This window comes from Pseudorca crassidens, chromosome 17 (genome assembly GCF_039906515.1).
Source record: "Pseudorca crassidens isolate mPseCra1 chromosome 17, mPseCra1.hap1, whole genome shotgun sequence".
Lineage (NCBI taxonomy): Eukaryota > Metazoa > Chordata > Mammalia > Artiodactyla > Delphinidae > Pseudorca > Pseudorca crassidens.
The window spans coordinates 45,969,671-45,996,145 of NC_090312.1; the positions used below are offsets into that span (position 1 = coordinate 45,969,671).

At 35.5% G+C, this 26,475-nt stretch overlaps 1 protein-coding gene across 2 annotated transcripts in view; it reads right to left on the reverse strand.

Annotated features, from left to right (window-relative positions):
* Window positions 1–4,786: 4,786 nt before the first annotated feature.
* LRRC69 (leucine rich repeat containing 69) overlaps window positions 4,787–26,475 on the reverse strand; it is an 89,266-nt gene continuing 67,577 nt past the window's right edge. For both annotated transcript variants that reach the window (XM_067711800.1, XM_067711799.1), the window contains 2 exons: window positions 24,049–24,228; window positions 4,787–4,897 (listed from right to left, as the gene is read on the reverse strand). In XM_067711800.1, coding sequence (XP_067567901.1) covers window positions 4,787–4,897; window positions 24,049–24,228 — 291 coding nt within the window. The remainder of the gene's footprint in view (window positions 4,898–24,048; window positions 24,229–26,475) is intronic.

Consider the following 26,475-nt stretch of genomic DNA (forward strand, 5'->3'; position numbering starts at 1 on the left):
CTTCCTCCAAGAGCTCTCCTGTGTCTTTATGAGGCAAATGTGAGTGAACCAAAAAACTTCCAGAGAGTACCCACAGAAGAGAAAAAATGAAAAATATTAAATCCAAAAAATTCACAAAAAGTTAATGCTCCAATTGCTTCAATTTTACTTGAATAAATAAAGGTTGGTTGTAATTGTTAGAAAATAAAAATACTTTGCAGTGTTTCAGATTCCAACATTTTGGAAGGATTATAGATTAGCAAGAAGAGACCACAAACTCACATGCATACAGACACCCACATTTATGCGGAGTAAGATTAATTTCTGATTTAATTAAATAATGATTCAGAACACAGGGTTGTCCCACAGGGCAGAAGCAGATGCATCCTCCCCAGTCTAGTTCTCATGGTGACCCTTGATGCATGACCATGCATCCAGCAACACTAAATCTCTTGACCTCAGAGTCATGCTTTCTCTTTAGCACACATTCAGTTATTTGATGCTTTCCAGCATCATCCTGAACTTTATGCCTTTCAAACACTCAATTGATTCCTATTCATTATACCCACAGGACTCATTCCCTCACTTGTTTCTGATTATTTATCAAATATTACTTTATCAGACACAGACTACCCTGTATAAAAAGTATTCTCATAATTTCTCTATCTCTCGAATCTTATTTTACTTCTCTTCAAAGTACATATCACCATATTATTTTCCTGGTTTTATGGTTTGCCTCCCCCACCCCATCAGAACATAAGCTTTCTGAAATCAGAGACCCTGTCAGTTTTGTTCATTGCTATATCTTTAGAACAGAAAACAGTGCCTGGTAGACAGTAACCCCTCAATAAATATTTGCCTAATACATGAATAAATAATTTGTGAAGAAGAGAATCAACTCTATTTTGGATATGTTGAAATTGAAGAGCTTGGAAACATGGGTTAAAAATGAAGAAAGAGATTTAGCAGCTACCCACCTAGGTGTGATAAATGAAGCTAAATGAAACTGATAAGAGTAGGTGAGTTCCTTCAGGTAAAGGAAAAGTGCTAAGAGAGAATAAAATGGGACTAAGTAGAGAAATCTCATAGAACCCTTGTTTTTGAATGAAGGTATAGAAGAGAATTCAGTTAAAGGTATGGGGAAAAGGCCATCAGAGAAATAAAGAACGATCCTAAGGCATACAGTTCCAAGAGGCAGAAGATGGTCAATCAAGCCCAAACCTACAGAGAAGAACAGCCAGATAAGGAGCAGCTGGATTGGTAGCAAGTCACTGATGACCTCTGAAAGACCAGTTTTGGAATAGGGCAGAAACTAAGTCTCAGTGCCTTGAGATATGAAGAGGATGGGGTGAAAATGTGGAGGCAGAGAGTCAAGAGTCTCTTCATCTCCCCTGAGCTTCAAGAGTACCTGAAATATTTGTTGAATAAATGAGTACATAGATAAATGAATACAGTTTTCTCCCCAGAACGAAGACAGCACATAAATTGCCGCTGAAGTCATGAGATTAAAATGGTAAACAAAACACTCTTTTCAACAACATAAGTTGTATAAAAATATTTCCCTAATCAAAATCAATTTTCTCAGTAGTTTTCCCTCAATAAACATACAGTTTATTCCTGTAACTCATTTTTAAGTGAACTCCTATGACTTTCATTTGTACCTTGTTTTTTATTTTTGTTTAAAATGCATTCTTGGTTAATGGAGCCTTTAGAAATTTACCTCGAGGTCCCGACTCTGTCTCAGTGGGGACTGACCCTTGCTTTCTTTGGAATTGATAGCCTCTCAGCTGTGCTCCATTGATTTAGCTTCCCAGGTATGCCAGAGGCCACCCTGATGCATGAAGGAGTATGTCCTGAAGTGAACTAATAAAGGGCCTAGTTAGGAAGGTAACATGGTAATAAAATACATGTAAGAAGAGAAATCACTCAGCTTTCCACAAGAAGAACCACCAAATAGGTACATGAAGAAACATATTTCTAGTGGGGTTTAAACATAAATTATAATTAAATGTCTTGCTTTTCTGAACCCACAGCAAACTTATCTTAATCTGTCCCTGGGGTTCTCAAATAAGAGTGTGCATCAAAATCACCTGGAGGAGCTGTTCAACCACAGACTGTTGGGCCATACTCCCCCAGTTTCTGATTCAGTGGTCTGGGGTGGGGACAAATAATCTGCACTTCTAACAAGTTCTCAAGTGATGTGGATGATGCTGGACAGAACCACACTTCCAAAAACTACTGGTCTATGCAAACTGTATATATATTTTCATAAGAATTTTTCCCCTACTTTCCTGTTGTCCTTCAGAGAAAAGGAGTCAAATTCTCACCCCAGCACTACTTCCCTGGTTTCTGTCAGTTTCTCTTGTGGAAAAAAAAATTTAAAGCTTTAAAAGCAAGAACAAAGTGATGTTAGGAGTAACCAAGCCTGGGTTTTCAGCTTCTACTCATTTTTAAGTGGAATGAAGGTTTTATCTTAGTCAATAAGACGTTAGTGTGCCTTAGGAAAAAGAAGTGGTGGTATGACACTCCTGATTTCATATTACACTACAAAGCAAAAATAATTAAAACCTCATGGTATTGACAGAAAAACATACACACAGATCAGTGGAACAGAATTGAGAGTTCAGAAATAAACTCACACATAAATGGACAGTTAATTTACAACAAAGGAGCAAAGAACATACAATGGAGAAAAGATAGTTTTTCAATAAATGGTGTTGGAAAAATTGGACAGCCATATACAAAAAATGAAACTAGACCACTATCTTACATCATACACAAAAATAAACATCAAGACTTGAATGTGAAACCTGAAACCATAAAACTCCTAGAAGAAAACATAGGCAGCACACTCTTTGACACTGGCCTTAGCAACATCTTTCTGGATATGTCTCATCAGGCAAAGGAAAAAAAAGCAAAAATAAAAAGGACTACATCACACTCAAAACTTTTGTACAGCAAAGGAAACCATCAACACAATGAAAAGACAACCTCCAAATGGGAGAAGATATTTGCAAATCATATATCAAATAAGGCGTTAATATCCAAAATATATAAAGAACTCATAAAACAACAAAAACCCTGATTTAAAAATGGACAGAGGATCTGAATAGACATTTGTCCAAAGAAGACGTACAGATGACCAACAGGCACATGAAAAGATGTTCAATGTCACTAATTATTAGGGAAATGAAAATCAAAACCACAATGAGATACCACCTCCCACCCATTAGAATCAATATTATCAAAAAGGCAAGAAACAAGTGTTGGCAAGGGTGTGGACAAAAGGGAACCTCCATGCACCGTTGGTGGGAATGTAAATTGGTGCAGCTGCTATGGAAAACAGTATGGAGGTTCCTCAACAAATTAAAAATATGTATGTGTCACACCCAATCTTCCAATTTATCCCTCCCCATACCTCTTACTCCCCAGTAACCATAAGTTTATTTTCTACATCTGTAACTCTACTTTGGTTTTGTAGATAAGTTCATTTGTAGCCTTTTTTGAGATTCCACATATAAGTAATATCATATGATATTCGTCTTTCGCTGTCTGACTTACTTCACTCAGTATGAGAATCTCTAGGTCCAACCATGTTGCTGCAAATGGCATATATATACAGTAGATAACTAATAAGGACCTGCTGTATAGCACAGGGAACTCTACTCAGTACTCTGTAATGGCTTATGGGGAAAAGAATCTAAAAAAGAGTGGATATATGTCTATGTATAACAGATTCACTTTTCTGTATACCTGAAACTAACAGAACATTGTAAATCAATTATACCCCAATAAATTTTTTTAAAAAAATTACAAATAGAACTATTACATGATCCAGTTCTTCTACTTCTGGGTATTCATCTGAAGAATATAAAAACACTGGTTTGAAAAGATATATGCCCCCTATGCTCACTGCAGAATTATTTACAATAGCATATATATATATATATATATATATATATATATATACTACTCAGTCATAAAATATAAGATGCAATCTTTCCATTTGCTACAACAATGATAGACCTTGAGCATATTATGCTAAGTGAAATAAGTCAGAGAAAGACAAATACCATATGATTTCACTCACATGTGGAATATAAAACAAGCAATAATAAAATAAAACAAGCAAAACAAAAACAAACACACAGATACAGAGAACATATTAGTGATTACCAGAAGGGAAGTGGGGTGGAAGAGGGTGAAATGGGTAAAGTGGGTTAACTGTATGGCAATGGATGGAAACTAAACTTTTGGTGGTGAGCACACAGCAGTGTATATGGAAGCTGAAATATAATGTTGTATACATGAAACTTAATGTTACAAACTGTTACCTTAATAAAAGAAAGAAAAAAAAAGATGTTAGTGACACTTAGAAAATAAGAACTCAAATGAAATCATACAAATATAGTTGAACTATCTAGCACTAAAAAGTGATTCCTTTTCATTTGCAAAACATGCATAAAATAAACACTTGTCCCCATCAAAGTCCTTAATACTATTTAGAAATGGAGGGTGGTATTCATAAAATGACAGAAGAAAATAATACTCATTTTCCACATTGATCTTTATTTTTCCTTTTTTATTTTGTTTTTAAGTCAAAGAAGAAACAGCACACTTAGAGTCTAAACAATCTAAAGGTAGACTGTAATGCTTAAATTGGGACCTTCACAATTAAATTATTTTTCTTCCTTTACTCAAGGTACTGACAAAGAGAAGAGTATGGTATCCTAAGTAGGGCATAATCTGACTGTGCAGAGCTGACGCGGCAAGTCATGTGAGGCTCTAAATGAGCTTCTTACCTGCTCTACACTTGAGCAATTCCAAAGACATTAGGGTCACGTTGATTAAAACATTTGTAAGAACAAATTAATATTTGAAGTGGTACCAGCTGTAGATTTCTGCTTATTTTCCAGTTCTAAAAAGTAAAGATTAAAAATAAAATTAAGGCAGTACTCAATAAATATTTTTGAATAAAATAAATATTAACTATCTCAGAGATTTCAGAACATTGGTTTCTAAAGAACACACTAAAGTATTTATGCTTGATTTGCTCTTTTCCCACACACAAATAAACTTAACTAGCTAAGAAGGGCATACACAACACTAAACAAAATTCAATGATAAAAGATTATCTATTCTTTCATCCAAAGATATTATTACATTGCCTAGCTGTAAAGTGTTTGGGATGAAGGTGAAAAAATATACAGAATCCACACAAACCTGATTCTGATCTACAGGGATGTTAAGTTGATCAATCAGCAGAGACTAATTGAACACTCAGTAGACATCTCAGTTTTACCTGTCTAGCATCCATTTCTCATGGAAATTAATCTTGCTAATACTCTGTTCATTGTCTGCAATGTTCATTAAGATCTTCACTGGCTGGGTTTCAGGCAAGTTGACCAATATATGACTTAAGTTTTTGTACTTAAAATATCTCTGATCTTAACTTCTCAATGTACAAAAAAAAGACAGTCAAAAACCCTGTCAGCCAACTTAGTATACATGTCCTGACCACTATTTTGAAATAATGGCAACCTCAAAGCTTACTATTTATATGTTTTATAAACAACTTCTGAAGTTGTTTATAAACAACATAGCTCTCAGAGAGAGAATCCAAAACAGAGTCACAGTTTAATTTGTTGATAATGCTACTTAGTTTTATCATAACCCACTGGGCTATCATCATCACAATCCACAGTGAGAGATTTCATTATTGTTCTGTTCACTCTTCCATAAAAGAACTTTGAGGGCCTATTCAAAGGTTCAAGCACCTAAGCATAGTTATTAATCCATCCTTGAGAGAGTAATAACCTTTCAGCTCTGGTGATAAATCAATGGGGAGCCAAAGTCATACATCATATCACATTTACATCCACCTCCAAAAGTGACTAAGAAGGGCTCAGAGAATACACGGCACTATTCTAACAAGTATTTTGGATGAAGGTGAAAAAATGGAATCTCTACAAATCTGACTTCTTTCCTAGAAGTTTATGTGATCAACCAGGAAACATTTACTGAAATTCCCAATGGGCATCTTGTTTTTGCCTGTCAGCATCCATTTCCCATCTGTCAGCACAAAAGCCCACCTTTTCCTTTAAGGAACTACCCATTCTCCAATTTCAGTGCAAATGTCATGAAAGAGAGAGGGCAACTGATCCCACCCCCCCGTCTCAAGACATAACCATGTAACTCAGGCCGAGCACATGACCCCAAACCAATAATCATCAGCCCCAAAGCTTTCCCTGAATCTACTGAGAGAAGGAAGCTCTTCCTCTACTACTAGAAGGCATACTTTAGGGAGCTCTCACCTGAGAGCAAAGCCAAGACAAAGGAAAGCAGGAGGACAAATTCTTGATGAAAAATTTGGATACCTGATCCAGCATGACTAAATATTTAGCCAGACCCATCCCTGGACCTTCTTCATTACTTGAATTAGTGTTCCATTTCTTTAACTTGCAACCAAGAGTTCTGAAAAATTACAAGCAACCAAAAACCTGCACCCTGTTAGACAAAGTGGCAAAGATACAAAGATATATAACAAACAATTCCTGCCTCTTAGAATCTTTCAGCATCTAGTTGGAAAGATAAGACATAAACACAAAAAATAACTAGAGGGCTTCCTTGGTAGCACAGTGGTTGAGAGTCCGCCTGCCGATGCAGGGAACACGGGTTCGTGCCCCAGTCCAGGAAGATCCCACATGCCACGGAGTGGCTGGGCCCGCGAGCCATGGCCGCTGGGTCTGCACGTCCGGAGCCTGTGCTCCTAAACAGGAGAGGCCACAACAGTGAGAGGCCCACATACCACAAAAAACAAACAAACAAAACAAACAAAAAAATAACTAGAAACATAAGGCTCAATACAATGATAGGTTCTATATGAGTACAGAGAAAGGAGACACCACCACAAGCTGCACATTAAGCAAGACTTTACAATATAACAAAATGGTGAACTAGATGTTGAGGGATGTCCAGGATGTGGCTACCTGGAAAAGGTACGAAAGGACATTTAGAAAAGGTGAACTATGAGAGCAGTAATTCAAGAATGTGCTTTGGTAACTGGGGAAAAAATACAGTATAAACAATAAATGGATCATAAAATGTTGAGTCATGGGATATCAACAATAAACATATTAGTCCAGGGACAAAAAGAATTCATAAGTAGTTGTTCAATGATAAACACATTATGTATAATATTTCAGATCTACTTTATATGAGATCATATTGATTAATTAGATTATAATGGCTTAATGTTAAAATTGTGCTTGAAGAACTAGTGACAAAAGCCAAAACCTAAATGTGGCCTTTTCCTTTTCCGTATACATAGTAGATAACCCTCTCATCCAACAAGCTATTCTTGTCCACTACTGTAACCCATCTCATCTAGAACTAAAGGGCTATTAAAATAAACCATGCTACATGAACTTCACTCAACTTCTGTTTAAGAAACTAGGACAGAGGAGGTAAAAGACAAACATATACCAAGGAATTAAACGTGGCCATACAGCTATCAGATTTGCTTTGTCCAGTTTCTCCATGAGGTGAAAAGTTTATAATAGAAATTACTAAAGGCATTTTCTATTTCCACTGTGGTTTTAGCTATTTTCCCTTGGGTCATTAAGAAATAGTATGGGCAGTTTCCTTTGGCTCTTGTTGCAAGCAGAAACACAAAATGTCTGTGTCCCTCATTCTCCTACTCGAGGGTATTATTGTTTAGTTAATTAGAATACAATGTTTTATTAAACTTTTTTTAAATTTGTGGTACCAATCTGTATTTATAGTTGTCACATTCATGGTAATCTTTGTATAGGTTCAAACATTTTGACTGCTTCAAGCAGTCATTCACCAGTTACATTAATATTTTTTGAAACATCTTTATTGGAGTATAATTGCTTTACAACGTTGTGTTTCTGCTGCACAACAAATGAATCAGCTACATGTATACATATATCCCCATATCTCCTCCCTCTTGCATCTCCCTCCCACCTTCCCTATCCCACCCCTCTAGGTGGTCACAAAGTACCGAGCTGAATTCCCTGTGCTATGTGGTTGCTTCCCACCAGCTATCTATTTTACATTTGGTAGTGTATATATGTCAATGCTACTCTCTCACTTCGTCCCAGCTTACCCTTCCCCTTCTCTGTGTCCTCAAGTCCATTCTCTACAACTGTGTCTTTATTCTTGTCCTGTCACTAGTTCTTCAGAACCATTTTTTTTTTTAAGATTCCATATATATGTGTTAGCATACGGTACTTGTTTTTCTCTTTCTGACTTACTTCACTCTGTAGGACAGACTCTAGGTCCATCCACCTCACTACAAATAACTCAATTTCGTTTCTTTTTATGGCTGAGTATTACTCCATTGTATATATGTGCTCAATTTCTTTATCCATTCATCTGTCGATAGACACTTAGGTTGCTTCCATATCTTGGCGATTGTAAATAGTGCTGCAATGAACATTGTGGTACATGACTCTTTGAATTATGGTTTTCTCAGGGTATATGTCAAGTAGTGGGAGTGCTGGGTCATATAGTAGTTCTATTTTTAGTTTTTTAAGGAACCTTCATATTGTTTGCCTTAGTGGCTTTATCAATTTACATTCTCACCAACAGTGCAAGAGGGTTCCCTTTTCTCCACACCCTCTACAGCATTTATTGTTTGTAGAGTTTTTTCATGATGGCCATTCTGACAGGTGTGAGATGATACCTCACTGTACTTTTGATTTGCATTTCTCTAATGATTAGTGATGCTGAGCATCCTTTCATGTGTTTGTTGGCAATCTGTATATCTTCTTTGGAGAAATGTCTATTTAGGTCTTCTGCCCATTTTTGGATTGGGTTGTTTGTTTTTCTGATATTGAGCTACATGGGCTGCTTGTAAACTTTAGAGATCAATCCTTTGTCAGTTGCTTCATTTGCAAATATTTTCTCCCATTCTGAGGGTTGTCTTTTCGTCTTGTTTAAGGTTTCCTTTGCTGTGCAAAAGCTTTTAAGTTTCATTAGGTCCCATTTATTTATTTTTGTTTTTATTTCCATTTCTCTACGAGGTGGGTCAAAAAGGTTCCTGCTGTGATTTATGTCATAGAGTGTTCTGCCTATGTTTTCCTCTATGAGTTTTGTAGTGTCTGGCCTTACATTTAGGTCTTTAATCCATTTTGAGTTTATTTTTATGTATGGTGTTAGGGAATGTTCTAATTTCATTCTTTCACATGTAGCAGTCCAGTTTTCCCAGCATCACTTATTGAAGAGGCTGTCTTCTCTCCATTGAATATTCTTGTTTCCTTTATCAAAGATAAGGTGACCATATGTGTGTGGGTTATCTCTGGGCTTTCTATCCTGTTCCATTGATCTATATTTCTGTTTTTGTGCCAATACCATACTGTCTTGATTACTGTAGCTTTGCAGTATAGTCTTAAGTCCATGAGCCTGTTCCTCCAGCTTTATTTTTCTTTCTCAAGATTGCTTTGGCTATTCAGGGTCATTTTTTTTTTTAAGAAGATGTTGGGAGTAGGAATATATTTATTTATTTATTTATGCTGTGCTGGGTCTTCATTTCTGTGCGAGGGCTTTCTCTAGTTGTGGCAAGAGGGGGCCACTCTTCATCATGGTGCACAGGCCTCTCACTATTGCAGCCTTTCTTGTTGCAGAGCACAGGCTCCAGACGCGCAGGCTCAGTAGTTGTATCTCACGGGCCTAGTTGCTGTGTGGCATGTGGGATCCTCCCAGACCAGGGCTCAAACCTGTGTCCCCTGCATTAGCAGGCAGATTCTCAACCACTGTGCCACCAGGGAAGTCCTCAGGGTCTTTTGTGTTTCCATAAAAATTGTGAAATTTTTTGATCTAGTTCTATGAGAAATGCCATTGGTAGTTTGATAGGGATTGCACTAAATCTGTAGATTGCTTTGGGTAGTACAGTCATCTTCACAATGTCAATTCTTCCAATCCAAGAACATGGTATATCTCTCCATCTGTTTGTGTAATCTTTAATTTCTTTCATCAGTGTCTTATAGTTTTCTGCACACAGGTCTTTTGCCTCCTTAGGTAGGTTTATTCCCAGATATTTTATTCTTTTTGTTGCAATGGTAAATGAGAGTGTTTCCTTAATTTCTCTTTCATATTTTTCGTCATTAGTGCATAGGAATGCATGAGATTTCTCTGCAGTGATTTTGTATTCTGCTTCTTTATCAAATTCATTGATCAGTCCTAGTAGTTTATGGTAGCATCTTTAGGAATCTCTGCATATAGTATCATGTCATCTGCAAACAGTGACAGTTTTACTTCTTTTTTTCTGATTTGGATTCCTTTTATTTATTTTTCTTCTCTTATTGCCATAACTAAAACTTCCAAAGCTATGTTGAATAATAGTGGTGAGAGTGGGCAACCTTGTCTTGCTCCTGATCTTAGAGGAGATGGTTACAGTTTTTCACCATGGAGAATGATGTTGGCTGGGAACATATTTTACCAAAGGCCATTATCAGCTTTGTATTGAATAGGAAACTTTGCTTGCGATTATTCTCTAACTTAATAATTACTATTTCTGATATTATATCTCTCATGGCTAGTAATTGTTTCCTGGAAATTTTACTGAGAAAAATGGACTCATCATAATTCCTTGGTAACATAGTTTTCCATCTAGAGTCATAGAACTCAATAATGTTATATGAGAAAAGAACGTCTCTAATACCTTATCTCTTGATACCCATTTAAGTTTCTATTTTCATTTGTGGCATCATCTCCAGTATGACATATATTTCTACCAGTATAAAATATGTCCATTTGAAATAAGCTTTTACAAAGGAATTACAACACACATTCTTATAGTAGACATGTCTTCACAAACCTCAATTAACAAAACCTCACAACTCTGTCAAAGATAATTACTGCTTTGGTCATTGTTTACAGTTAGAAACTGAAACACTAAAAGATCCTTTCTGTCAAGCCAAAGTCAGAGAAGAGGCAAAGGAGTTGGTCTATGATTAGACATACTTTTATATCTTTTTATCCAAAGCTTTAAAATGTGAAATGCTATATAAAGTCTAATTTTCATTCTTTACTCTTTACAGTGAAATGCATTATTTCCTGAAACAAATAAACATATGATTATAATCTTCTTGCTATTTTATGGAAAAGTAGTCTTGTGCTTTAAGTTTGAATATGCATGTTTACTAAGTTTTATATTTGTTGAATGGTGGAATTGAGAGATGTTTTTAAAATATGCCTAAGTGATAATCACTACCATATTTTAAACTTTGAGAAATCAAAAATTAACTACATATATATTTATATCATACAGTATATCATTTATATCATACAGTATAAAGTAAATCTTTGGATAAAGTTTCAATATTACATGAAGCACAAGGACTAGGAAAGAAGAGATAGATGGTTTCCTATTTTCTCAATAAAAGTTATAATGGTAGGCAGGATAAAGGCTCCCCAAAGATGTCTAGGTCCTGTGACTACATATGTTACCTTACATGGAAAAAGTTAATCACACTTTGCAGGTGTGATTGACATAACTTAAGTATCTTGAGAGCAGGGGGTTATCCTGAATTATCCAGCTGGACCCAATTTCATCACAAGGATCATTAAAAATGGAAGAGGGAGGCAGAAGAGAAGGTCCAAGGGATGGGGTCTGAGAAGAACTAGATCTGCCAATGTTGGCTTTGATAATGCAGGAAGGAGACCATGAGCCAAGGAATGTGGGTAGCCTCTAAAAGCTGGAAAGAGTAAGAAAATGGATTCTCCCCTGGAGTCTCCAGAAAAGAATGCAGCCCTTTGATTTTAGCTTTGATTTTAGCTCAGTAAGACTCATATTGGACTTCTGACCTACTAAACTATAAGATAATAAATTTTGTTTTTAAGACTCCAAGATTATAGAAATTTGTTACAGCAGCAATAGAAAAGTAATACTAGCATCATGTTCCAAATTAATACTAGCATCATGTTCCAAATTAACAGGACCAAGAAAGGCATGACTATGAGAGCCCCTCTTCCCATTATGGAATCAAGGCACTCTGGAGCTAGAAGAGACTTTGGTCTAATCACTTCATTGTCCAGATGAGGAAACTGGTCCAGATATAATGACAAGTAAGGTGACTTACCTTAGACCTCATAGTTCGAGGCAGAGACATGACTAGAATATAATTTCACTAAATTCTAGATTATTTTTAGTCATAGTATGCTTCCCAGCTTCTTTCACCAATGTAGTGTTTTGATTATAGTTTAATAATAATTTGCAGAACTGTTTGCAAGAATGAACAGTTATTGGAAAGTGCACATATTTTCAAATAAAGCATAGAAGAAGCATATTGCTTTGCTGTTCTGGTCTATCTCCAACTGATGGCTAAACATATTCACTTGAATTATCCACCCATCAATTGAAACTCAACAAGTCTAAAATGAAACTTGAGTTCCTGCCTCCCAAATCAGTTCCATGTGGAATCTTCTGGTTTTCTCCCTCACACCCTCTGAGGTTTCCCACATTCAATCAATCGCCAAGTTCTGCCGTCCTTCCTCCCTCATGGTGCTTCCTTTCCTTGCATTTCTACTGCTACCCCTTATACCCCACTAGGCAAGCACTCTAACAGGTCTCTGTTCCTCAGTTTCTCTTCTCTTCAAACTACAATTAACCCAGCACAGTACGGCCAAATGATTCCTTCTAAAGTACATCTTTTTTTTGTATCATTGACTTGTCCCCACACATTCAGGAGGACTCCATTTCCAAACAGGATCAAGTTCAAACTCTTTATTCTATCCTTTGACAGGTTCATAGAATTTGACCCTAATTTTTTTTTTGTCTTTCTCCCACTCCCAGGCAAAAACAAACTTAATTGATTTACTTCCTTATGAACATGACTCATTCTCCAAATTGTTCTCTTCTCCTAAAATATTTTCTCAGCTTCCTTCTCCATGTATCTGAATTCTATCTATGTCAAGGCCCTGCACAAGTTCCAGCATCTGCCTGGGCACTTCCTAGGCCTGACAACCTACAGCGATCTCACCTCACACTTTGAAGCCCTAAAGCAATTGGTCTCATTTTACATTTTGTTTTTATAACTAGTGTCTGTTACATCTTTACAGAGTTTAAACTCTTGGATTTTAGCCATGGGGACAAACTAGGTTCCCTATTTATTTGCATTGTACTTAGCACCCAGAGTTCCCTGCTTTAAACAGGTTCTCAAATATTTATGGAATGACTGAAAGTAATTTAAAAATACAAGATGAACATTCAGAATGACAACTCCTCTATTCCATCAGTGATAAGCGCCAGCAATGAGCACTCCTCTAAAGTTAACTGCTCCATTTAGGAAGTGTAGCCATACATTCAGGATTGCCTAGGACAGTCCTGGCTTCCTGATGATTTTCCAATTATTAATAATGTTGCCCACCTTCACTCTCAAACACCTCTTGACTTAGATGATACATTATATATGGTAATTCCACCCTTAGGGTAGTTTGGACTGTAGTAAGGGCAGAAACCAGAAAGAAAATCCTGCTCATGTTCCAGCCACCCATCCAGCTATGTAGCATTCACTCTACTACAAAGTGATCCTGCTCTTCATCACCATCTTGGCATAATCAGTGTCCTCTGAATTTCACGTGGGAGGTTCAAACATTTTGGTTATGCACAGCTTCAGATAAATGCGCTGCAGTGAATACATCTTAAGATTCTTTAGCAGAAAAAAAAAATCATATATACTGAATACAACTGTTAACTCTACCTAGCAGTTTAAGAACAAAAGGGAGAGTTCCCTAAAGGGAAAGGGGAATTCAGTGAATTCCCATAGAAGTAGAAGCAATCAAGGGACAGTGTGCGAGATCATTTATACTCTAATTGTTTTGCTGTTTTCTGAATAAAATGATAAGAATCATTCATGCCATCTCAATTTTTCTGAACAATAAATACACATTATTTTCAAGATTGTTTAGAATTAGAAATGTGATGCCTTCTGATCCTCTAGGTGTTCAATTTACATTAAATTAACTAACCATTGCATGTTTTAAGACCTACATTTATTTTCACAGTTGACTGGTTGAAATGATCAGTTTCATAAATGAATGTCAGTGGTATATAAACAGTAATAACTTTTTATTGCAAAGCAAGATTTTGCTCTGTAAGTAGTGAGTAAAATTATTAAATGTAATCTTATGTTTCATTACTGACAGCTTGTCATAAAAAAGGAATCAAGGCTGCAATTTTTCATTTATTTTCATAAAGTAGATCAGCTTTTTCACTCATTTATAGTGAAACCTACTCAACCTAATCTCTTTTGAATGAAGTTTTAATTACATTACATCATTCAATACAGGGCTGAGAGTTCATGTTCCATACTGTTCCCTCCCTAAACTCTACAACTTTAAAGGAATCTAGGGAAATGTTACATTCAACTAGAGTAACTACGTGAAATGAAAATATCAAATTCATATATTGGGCACTGGATCACTCAAGTATTTGGAAAGAATTTTATGAGACTATTTAGTAACCTCTAAGTCACTGGTTCAATTATGACCCAAGTTGGTAGTAACTAAAAAGGATTAATTTTTGTTGCTGTTTTGAAGCATTATATCATTAGTAGTTAATACTTAAATATCAATTATATTGAAATTATTGACAATTCTGTAATTGTTAAGGACTAACTGAATGGCAAGGGCTATAACATTTGAAAAAGACAAAAGCATCTGAATGAATTATGGTAAAAGTTAATATTTGAGATTGTGTAAAATGTTTCATCAACTATTTCCAATCCTCTTCTCACTAATTCATAAGATAAGCATGGCATAATTTCACATTCACCTGAATAGAAGCAATTACAATTGGATATTTTGTTGTGTCTAGCCTTTTATATCGAGAACAAAGTCCCATTTGTCATCGTGTCTCCCTTCTTCAACTGTGCCCTCAGATAACAAACCCATCAGAGACAGAACATTCTGTAAAGCACAACAGGGTAACTAGATGTTGGCCTTATCAAATTGGGTTCTTCCTTCATGCTAAACTCTAAAGGTTAGCATCCTGAAAAGATAATAAAAAGCTGAATTTTTTTTAACAGAAAGGGAGGCTTCTAGGCAAACTAGTCTTTGTATACTCTCCCTTTACTTAAATAGGAAAATAGCATAAAATCCTAAATGTATGTAAAAGCAACTTTTTAATAACATGGTTAATCTGATTATCATCTCTATGTATTTTCTGTATGTTCTCACTCTAGAAACAGGGAACTAAACAACTCCATTAAAATAATGTTTCACAGAAACAGACTCACAGACATGGAGAACAGACTTGTTGTTGCCAAGGGGGGTGGGGGCGAAGGATAGACTGGCAGTTTGGGATTAGCAGATGCAAACTATTATATATAGAATGGATAAACAACAAGATCCTACTGTATAGCATAAGGCACTATATTAAATATCCTCTGATAAACCATAATGGAAAAGAATATGAAAAATAAAAAAGAAATATACACACATATATATATATATATATATATATAACTGACTCACTTCACTGTACAGAAGAAATTAACACAGTATTGCAAATCAACTATACTTCAATAAAATAAGTTAATTAATTAAAAATAATTAAAAATAATATTTTGATTGCCAAGCATCTAGTAATATATATTCCAACCTAAATTTTTATCCAATTGTTAGCCATTTTTAAATATCCTTATATTTATTTAGCATAATTTATAAATTCATACTATACACTTATTCTAATTGTAATTCCATTGTCATGGAATTACATGACACATTTTTTCACTACATATACTTACTGTTACCTGTTTAACTTTTTCGATTATTTTAAAGGTTAGAATCAGTGATTGTTTCACAGCAATTTTCCTTTAGAAAATTTTCTTCTCCCCAATTTTCCAACACTTCCATGTACTCTGCCTGTCAACTTATCTAGGAATATAACTCTATATTTTGAACTATTTTCTCTTTCTACACTGAAGATATTATGCTATCTTTTTTCTGGAATCTTCTTTCAGTTCATTGTCATTTCTTTGTAGGTGATCTATTTTCTTAAAAGTTTACCTTTTGCTCTAAATAGCTTCCCTTTGGTAGTGTACATTTTTACCAAAATGTGTCTAGGTATGTATTTATTCTTATTCTACCTGGCACTCAGTGTGCTTTTTCAATGTGAGGGATCAAGTCTTTCTTCAATATTTTAATATTTTATTCCGTTAATAAGAATTCACACCCAGGTCTCTGTTTCTTTCTTTTTTTAATTGAAGTGTAGTTGATTTACAATGTTGTGTTAGTTTCAGGTATACAGCAAAGTGATTCAGTTATACAAACATAAATGTCCATCTTTTCAGATTCTTTTCCCTTATAGGTTATTACAAAATATTGAGTAAAGGTCCCTGTGCTATATAGTAGGTCCTTGTTGGTTATCTATTTTATATAGAGTAGTGTGCATATGTTAATCCCGAACTCCTGATTTATCACTCCTCTCACCGCCTATCCCCTTTGGAAATGATAAGTTTGTTTTCTGTGTCTGTGGGTCTGTTTCTGTTTTGTATATAAGTTCATTTGTATAATTGTTTTTTAGATCCCACATATAAGCAATATCACATGATATTTGTCTTTCTCTGGCTTACTTCACTTAGTATGATAATCTCTAGGTCCATCCATGTTGCTGTAAATGGCATTATTTCATTCTTTATTATGGCTGAGTAATATTCCATTGTATGAACATACCACATCTTCTTTATCCATTCATCTGTCGATGGATATTTAGGTTGCTTCCATGTCTTGGCTATTGTTAATAGTGCTGCAATCGATGCAAAAATACTCAGCAAAATACCGGCAAACCGAATCCAACAATACATTAAAATGATCCTACACCATGATCAAATGGGATTTAGCCCCAGGATGCAAGGATTTTTCAACATCTGCAAATCAGTCAGTGTGATATATCACATTAACAAATTGAAGAATAAAAAACATTTGATCATCTCAATAGATGCCAAAAAAGCTTTTGATAGAATTCAACATCCATTTATGGTAAAAAAATACTCTCAAGAAAGTGAGCATAGAGAGAACATAATAAAGTCCATATATGACAAACCCACAGCTAACATCATACTCAACAGTGAAAAGCTGAAAGCATGTCATCTAAGATCAAGAACAAGACAAGGATGTCCACTCTCACCACTTTTATTCGACATAGTTTTGGAAGATCTAGCCATGGCAATCAGAAAAGAAAAAGAAATAAAAGGAATCCAAATTGGCAAACAAAAAGTAAAACCATCATTATTTGCAGATGACATGGTACTATACACAGAAAATCCTAAAGATGCTACCAGAAAACTACTAGAGCTCATTAATGAATTCGGTAAAGTTGCAGGATACAAAATTAATACACAGAAATCTCCTGAATTCCTATACACTAACAACAAAAGATCAGAAATAAAATTCAAGGAAAAAATCCCATTTACCATCGTATCAAATAGAATAAAATACCTAGGCATAAACCTACCTAAGGAAACAAAAGATCTGAACTCCAGAAACTATAACACACTGATGAAAGAAATCGAAGATGACACAAACAGATGGAAAGATATACCATGTTCTTGGACAGGAAGAATCAATATTGTCAAAATGACCATTGTATCCAAGGCAATGTACAGATTCAATGCAATCCCGATCAAATCGCAAATGGCATTTTTTATGGAACTAGAACAAAATTTTTTTTTTAATTTGTATGGAAACATAAAAGATCCTGAATAGCCAAAGCAATCTTGAGAAAGAAAAATGGAACTGGAGGATTCAGGTTTCCTGACTTCAGACTATACTACAAAGCTACAGTAATCAAAACAGTATGGTACTGGCACAAAAACAGAAATATAGATCAATGGAACAGGACAGAAAGCCCAGAGATAAACCCACACACCTATGGTCAATTAATCTATGACAAAGGAGGTAAGAATAGACAATGGAGAAAAGACAGCCTCTTCAATAAGTGGTTCTAGGAAAACTGGACAGCTACATGTAAAAGAATGAAATTAGAACATTCCCTAATACCACACACAAAAATAAACTCAAGGGCTTCCCTGGTGGCGCAGTGGTTGAGAGTCTGCCTGCCGATGCAGGGGACACGGGTTCGTGCTCCGGTCCGGGAAGATCCCACATGCCACGGAGTGGCTTGGCCCATGAGCCATTGCCGCTGAGCCTGCGTGTCCGGAGCCTGTGCTCCACAACAGGAGAGGCCACAACAGTGAGAGGGCCACGTACTGAAAAAAAAAAAAAAAAAAAAAAAAAACCTCAAAATGTATTAAAGACCTAAATGTAAGACCAGATGATATAAAACTCCTAGATGAAAACACAGGAAAAACACTCTTTGACATAAATTACAGCAATATCATTTTGGATACTTCTCCTAGAGTAACTGAAATAAAAACAAAAAATGGGATCTAATTAAACTTAAAAGCTTTTGCACAACAAAGGAAACCATAAACAAAATGAAAAGACAACCTACAGAATCTTTTGGGATTTTTTAACCATTATGTTTTTATCTCATGCTATATTCTTATGCCACTGTGTTGCAGTTTTTATAATGCACTCAGACATATTTAATTGATTAAAATGTATTCTTACTTTTAATTTTTAAAATGAAATTATGTAGATACAAAATCTCTTTATTCTCCTATTCTTTCTTCCATCCTTATTGTTTCTTCAGTGATGACTAATGTTAAGCTGTGCACACACTTGTGTGTGTGTGTGTGTGTGAGTGTGTGTGGGTGAAATCCTGAAGGAAAATTCTTCCATCTATGTGGCCTGAATACCAGTCAGTCTATGTTCCACTCCACAAGTCAAGAGAAGAAAAGCCTCATATCTCTTTCACATGATAGTCTTTTAAACATAAGAAGGCAGCTGTTTGAATAATTGTATTGATATCACCACCAATCAATGAATTTATTTACACTTTCTCTTATGGTTCAAAATAAAAACGTGCATGCAATCTACAGTGCAGCAAAAGTGACCTGAAGGTGGTATCAGGAGGTGTAAACTAAAGTTCTAATTCTGTTATTTCATAGATATTAAATTTGTGAAGAAACTATTTAACTAACTTAGTTGCCTCACCTGCGAACGGAGACAATGAAAAATAAGTCACAAAGTTAATAAAGAGGACCGGGACTCACATTACTCAAATGTCATCTTCTCAGGGAAGTTTCCCTTAAGCCTTCTGCTATATGCTGAAGGTTTGTGTCCCCCACAAAATTCCTATATTGACATCGTCATGACTAATGTATTAGGAGGTGGGGCCTTTGGATCCAGCAGAAGAAAAAGTAAAAATAATCTTATTTCTTGCACATCTGTCTTTGATAGCTTTAAAATTTGTGGGCACTCTACCTGGTTTTGCCCCTCCCCCACTGATTGCATTTTCTTATTCTCCTTTGCTGACTCCTGCTTCTGCCCACCCTTTAAATACTGTTGTTTTCAAGGGTTCTGTCCTTCTGGCCTTCTCACTTCACTGTGTAAATTTCCTCAGGCATGGCTTCAAGTGTCACACTTACATAAACAATCTTTTAATCCAAATCACCAGCTCCAACCATTCTTTGTCAAAAAACAAACAAAGCCTCATCTTGCTACTCCACTGCTTCGACAACTATAAGTAGCTGAATTGTATCCTCCCAAAAATTCATATGTTGTAGTCCTAACCCCCAGTACTTCGAAATGTGACTGTGCTTGGAGATAGTCTTTAAAATGGCAATTAAGTTAAGATGATGTCATTAGGGTGGGCCCTAATTCAATATGACTGCTGTACTTACAAGAAGAGGAAATTTGGACACACATTTGTAGAGAAGGGAGATAATATGAAGACAGAGGGAGAAGACAGCCATCAACAAGCCAAGGAGAGAGACCACAGAAGAAACCAAGCCTTCTGGCACATTGGTCTTGAACTTCTAGCTTTCAGAATTGTAAGAAAATAAATTTCTATTGTTTAAGCTACTCAGTCTATGGTACTTTGTTATGAGAGCTGTAACAAACTAATATAGTAGCTTTTGAAATTAAGTTCAAACTTTACATACAAGAGCCATCCTGATTTCATACCTTTCTCTAACCTCATGTCCCATACTTCACACTCAGTGAGTTCCCTGTACTCACTGTACAATTTATTTGTACAATATTACCTTTGAACAGGCAGTTCCTGCACCTAAAATGCCTGTCCACTGGTTCTTTATCTATTCTTATGCCTCCCTGTCATTCAAAGCACATTTACAAGCAATGCCTATTAAAATAATTTTAATGTGTATTAGGTATTCTCCAAGTACCAAGCACAATCACTGTGCTAGGACTCAGGGATACACCAGAGAATGTTCCCATTTAATTGAGATTCCTTCTTCTCATGCACCCTGTGCACACCTCTATCACGATACCTATCACAAGAATATAATCATTCTATCTTGTCTAAAGGTATTGATTTTTAAGAATACCCTTATTAAGTAGCTACTATGTACTACCTTTATTAAGCACCTGCTGTACTAAGCACTGCCTACCTCATGTCTCACTCATAACAGCTCCGTGAGAGAGGTACTATTTTTATACCAATTTTAGAGATGAAAACTTAGCTTCAAAGAGGAAATTAAGGTGACACAGGTGGTAAATGGTAGGGCTGGTCATCAAGCCCAATTTGTCAGATTTCAATTACCTTCCTATATCACTTCTCCTAGGAATATGTAAGTTCCTGGAGGGCCAGAGCTATTATAACATTGCAATTACCCTATTTGAAATGAGACTAGCAGCTCATCAGATGATTTTGACTTGGAATCTATCAGAGCAAGAACATCTTTCCCAAGAAAGATATTCATTGGGAAAAAATGAACATGGCAAGTTGTTGAAGGTGTTCATGTCATAGCCAGTGAAAAGTAGAGTGTTTTGGAAACTTTTGCCAAATAATATGACGTGTTATACTCATTAGTGTAATAATTTACTCCAGAATATAGATTGGAATATAACAATCTATTCCAGAAGGTGATGTGAATAATTCACAGATAGATTACATAAGCAATCAAGATTACAGATGTATTCCCATCTTGAGAACCAACATACATTTCAATTTTCATTTTCCACTGATGGTCTCTCTTATCTCTTGGTGTTTAATGTCCAACTGGTTTAACTTTTAAATTTCTCCTCAACCATTATCTCACTTTGACATTATCCCTCATTGGCAACAGCTCTGCCAGATTTTTCTCTACAATACATTTGATGCAACATATTAATAACCTAATAGAACACAGGAGCTGGTATTAAAATCCAGTTCTTGGGCTTCCCTGGTAGTGCAGTGGATAAGAATCTGCCTGCCAATGCAGGGGACATGGGTTTTATCCCTGGTCTGGAAAGATCCAACATGTCACAGAGCAACTAGGCCCATGTGCCACAACTACTGAGCCTGCGCTCTAGAGCCCATGAGCCACAACTACTTAGCCTGCACGTCACAACTACTGAAGCCTCTGTGTCAGCACACACTCTGCAACAAGAGAAGCCACCACAATTAGAATCCTGTGCACTGCAATGAAGACTAGCCCCCACTCGTCACAACTAGTAAAAGCCCATGTGCATCAATGAAAACCCAACACAGCCAAAAATAAATAAATAAAAGAAAAAGTTAAAAAACAATTTTTTAAAATCCAGTTCTTGTGATTCATCAGTCATTCTTAGAAATAAAATATGTACCAAGCACTCTGCTAAGCTCTCTCTATATAATGGATGCCCATTCTAACCACTCCTATTCAACATACTACTTGAAATCCTAACCAGAACAGTCAGGCTAAAAAATAAAATAAAAGACACCCAAACAGAAAAGAAAGAAGTAAAACTATCTTTGTTTGCAGATGATATGATCTTATATATACAAAGTCCTAAAGACTCCTCCAAAAAACTGTTAGAACTAATCAACAAATTCAGTAAAGTTGCAGAATACAAAATCAACATACAGAAAGTAGTTGCATTTCCATACACTAACAACAAAATATATGAAAAATAAATAAAGAAAACAATCCCATTCACAATAGCATCAAAAACAATAAAGTTCTTGGAATAAATCTGAGGAGTAAAAAAATCTGTACATGGAAAACTACAAGACTTTGGAGAAAGAAATTGAAGATGACACAAACAAATGGAAAGATATCCCATGTTCATGAATCAGAAGAATTAATATTGTCAAAATGTCCATATTATCAAAAGCTGTCTATAGATTCAATGCAATCTGTATCAAAATTCCAATGACATTTTTCAAAATTTCCAATGATATTTTCAAAAATAGCAAATATAATCCTAAAATTTATATGGAGCCACAAAAGACCCCAAATAGCCAAAGCAATCCTGAGAAAGAAGAACAAAGCTGGACATATCATACTTCCTGGCTTCAAACTATACAACAAAGCTACAGTAATCAAAACAGCACAGTACTGGCATAAAAATAGACACATAGACCCATGGGAAAAAAATGAGAGTCCAGAAATAAACCCCTGCATATAAGGTCAACTAATATTTGACAAGGAAGCCAAGAATACACAATGAAGAAAGGATACTCTCTTCAATAAATGGGTTGGGAAAATTGGATAACTACATGCAGAAGAATGAAATCAGAGCCCTATCTTACACCATTCACAAAAAAATAATTTGAAATGAATTATAGGCTCAAATTTAAGGACTGAAACCATAAAAGTTCTAGATGAAAACATAGGGGAAAAAACTCCTTGACATTGGTCTCAGCAGTGATTTCCTGGATATGACAGCAAAAGTACGAGCAAAGAAGCAAACATAAATAAGTAGGATTAAGCCAAACTACAAAGTTTCTGCACAGCAAAAGAAACTCAACAAAATTAAAAGGTAACCAATGGAATGGGAGATAGTATTTGCAAATTATATACTTAACAAGGTGTTAATATCAAAATATAATAAGAACTCACACAACTCAATAGCAACAAATCTAACAACCCAATTTAAAAATAGGCAGAGGAACTGAATAGACATTTCTCCAAAGAAGACATACAAATGGACAACAGGTATGTGAAAAAGTATGCAATATCACTAATCATCAGGGAAACGCAAATCCAAACCATGATGAGATATCACTTCACGCCAGCTAGAATGGCTATCATCAAAAAGACAGGAGATAACAAGTGTTAACAAGGATGGAGAAAAGGGAACCCTAGTGCACTGTTGGTGGAAATGCAAATTTGTACAGCTACTATGGAAAACAGTATGCAGGTCCCACAAAAAATTAAAAATAGAACTACCATATGATCCAGCAATCCCACTTCTTATTATATATCCAAAGAAACTGAAATCGGGATTTAGTAGACATATCTTCACTCTCATGTTCACTGCAGTATTATTCACAATAGCCAAGATATAGAAACAACCTAAGTGTCTGTTAACAGATGAATGGATAAAGAATATGTGGTATGTATATATATATATATAACAATTGAATATTATTCAGCCAAGGAACATAAGGAAATCTTGCCATTTATGCCAACTTGGATGGACATTGAGGGAATTATACTAAGTGAAATAAATCAGACAGAGAAAGCTAAACACTGCACAATAACACATATGTGGAATCTAAAAAAGACAAACTTAGAGAAATAGTAAAGTGGTAGTTACCAGGGGTTGGGGGCTGGGGGAAATGGAGATACTGGTCAAACTGTAAAAACTTCCAGTTATAAGATAACAAGTTAGAGGATCTAATGTACAGCATGGTGATTATGGCTAATAATACTGTATCACATATTTGAACATTGCTAAGAAAGTAGATCTTAAATGTCCTCACCACAAAAAAGAAATGATATCTATGTGACAGGATGGAGATAGTAGCTGATTCTATGGTGGTAATCGTTTTGCATTTATAAATGTATCAAATCAACACATTGTACACCTTAAACTTACACAATATTATCTGTCAATTATATCTCAATAAAGCTGGGAAAAAAACCCATTATATCATCATAGAGGTCAATTCTTAGATACAAATGAAGTTAGTACTTGTCGACTTAGATAAGGACAAAGAATAAGAGGAGGTCTTATGCTCATATTCACACAAAAAACACCATTTACCTTTGATGGAGGAAAAAACTCAACACATTCCAGCCATGTGGTTAAAAAGGACTTTCCACATATTGCACATTTTCTTCCCTGCGAGATTATGTTCCTGACCTGTGGGTACCATTCTATGGCTTGCATTAGGAAAGGATCCTTTTCTGCTAGCTGATTCATTATAAATCTTGATGTTATTTCCTAGATTAAAAAAGAATATGGTTCCTCAGATTATTCTCAAAATAACTGGTTTATATTACATTGATTCCCATTTCACTAATTTATATTTTTGGCTTATTCCTCAGTTTCTGTTAAATTAGTTTTCAATAGTATATATAATGAATTATATTGTCAATGACTGGCATTGTAAGTTTAGTGTTCAACATTATATGAAAAGGAAGTTACTTCCATTGTAATATCTCTATGTCTCTGACATACAGGAATTCAAGTTACAATAAATTTACATTATTAGATAAAGTTTAGGTTCAAATTTTGTACCTCTCATTACAATAGGCAAGGACAATACAAATATTCAGACTGAACCCAAAAACTGAGTCTGTCATATTTACTAAGCTCTAAACCCTTACTACTTAAACTGTAGATCATGGATCAGTAGAATCTGAATCACCTAGAAACTTATTAGAAATTCAGACTTTGCTGCACTTTCAGACCTACTGAACCAGAATCTGCAGTTTAGCAAGGTTCCCCGGGTATTCTGTATGTATTCTGTATGTATGTTAAAGTTTGAGAAGCACTGGACTAAGTTATCTACTGCATTGTCTGAATTGAGACAGACTGGTAAAGAGTACAGATTTCTATTACCCAAATCTCTGAATTTGGTATGTATTAAACCTACCCACATAAATATTTCCAGATACTTCACTTTAGATAATAATAATATTATAATATTAAATAATAAAAGGGGTGGTGAGGATGGTCACGATGACCATCAACGTCATCAGCTTAAAGTAAAAATATATATATATATATAATACATAACTATATCTTCACTGACCAAGCAAACAAAATAAACATTTGATTTACTCCATTAAATGCCCCTCATTGTTTGTGCCAATAGCATGAAGTTCTGTGTAAATGTTACAAAAACACTGCATGAATTTTAATAGTGTATAAGACTTTTTTCCTGGCCAAAGTGAAAGATTTCCCAGTGGTATTAAGGTAGTCCACATCAGGTTCTGATAGGAATCTTTGGAAATACATACCTACATACATACATATTGGGTTGGCCAGACCGCTCATTTGTTTTTTTCTGTAAGATGGCTCTAGTAGTGCTTAGTTGTCTTTAACTTCATTCAAAACAGTTTTGTTAGATTGTATTGTGACAGCTGTCATATCAGCGTGCATTTAAAATAAAACTTACCAAAATTGGTGAGTTTTTGTGTAGCCATTTTAATACTGAAGATGGAAGAAAAAAAGCAACATTTTCAGCATCTAATGCTTTATTATTTCAAGAAAGGTAAAAATGCAACTGAAATGCAAAAAAAGATTTGTGCAGTGTGTGGTGAAGTTGCTGTGATTGATCGAACATGTCAAAAGTGGTTTGCGAAGTTTCGTGCTGGAGATTTCTCGCTGGACGATGTTCCACGGTCAGGTAGACCAACTGAAGTTGATAGCGATCAAATCGAGACATTAATTGAGAACAATCAACGTTAAACCACATGGGAGATAGCTGACATACTCAAAATATCCAAATCAAGCATTGAAAATCATTTGCACCAGCTTGGTGTTGTTAATCGCTTTGATGTTTGGGTTCCACATCAGCTAAGTGAAAAAAACCTTCTTGACCATATTTCCGCATGTGATTCTCTACTTAAATGTAGCAAAACATTCCATTTTTAAAACAAATTTTGACAGGCAGTGAAAAATGGATACTGTACAATAATGTGGAATGGAAGAGATCACGGGGCAAGTGAAATGAACCACCACCAACCACACCAAAAGCCAGTCTTCATCCAAAGAAGGTGATGTTTTGTATATGGTGGGATCGGAAGGGAGCTTCAAGAAAACCAAAGTATTAATACCAACAAGTACTCCTCCCAATTAGACGAACTGAAAGCTGCACTCAATGAAAAGGTCTGGAATTAGTCAACAGAAAACACATAATCTTCCATCAGGATAATGCAAGACTGCATGTTTCTTTGAAGACCAGGAAAAGACTGTTACAGCTTGGCTGGGAAGTTCTGATTCATCTGCTATAGTCACCAGACATTACACCTTCGGATTTCCATTTATTTCAGTCTTTACAAAATAGTCTTAATGGAAAAAATTTTAATTCCCTGGAAGACTGTAAAAGGCACCTGGAACAGTTCTTTGCTCAAAAAGATAAAAAGTTTTGGGAAGATGGAATTATGAAGTTGCCTAAAAAATGGCAGAAAGTAGTGGAACAAAACGGCGAATACATTGTTCAATAAAGTTCTTGGGTAAAAT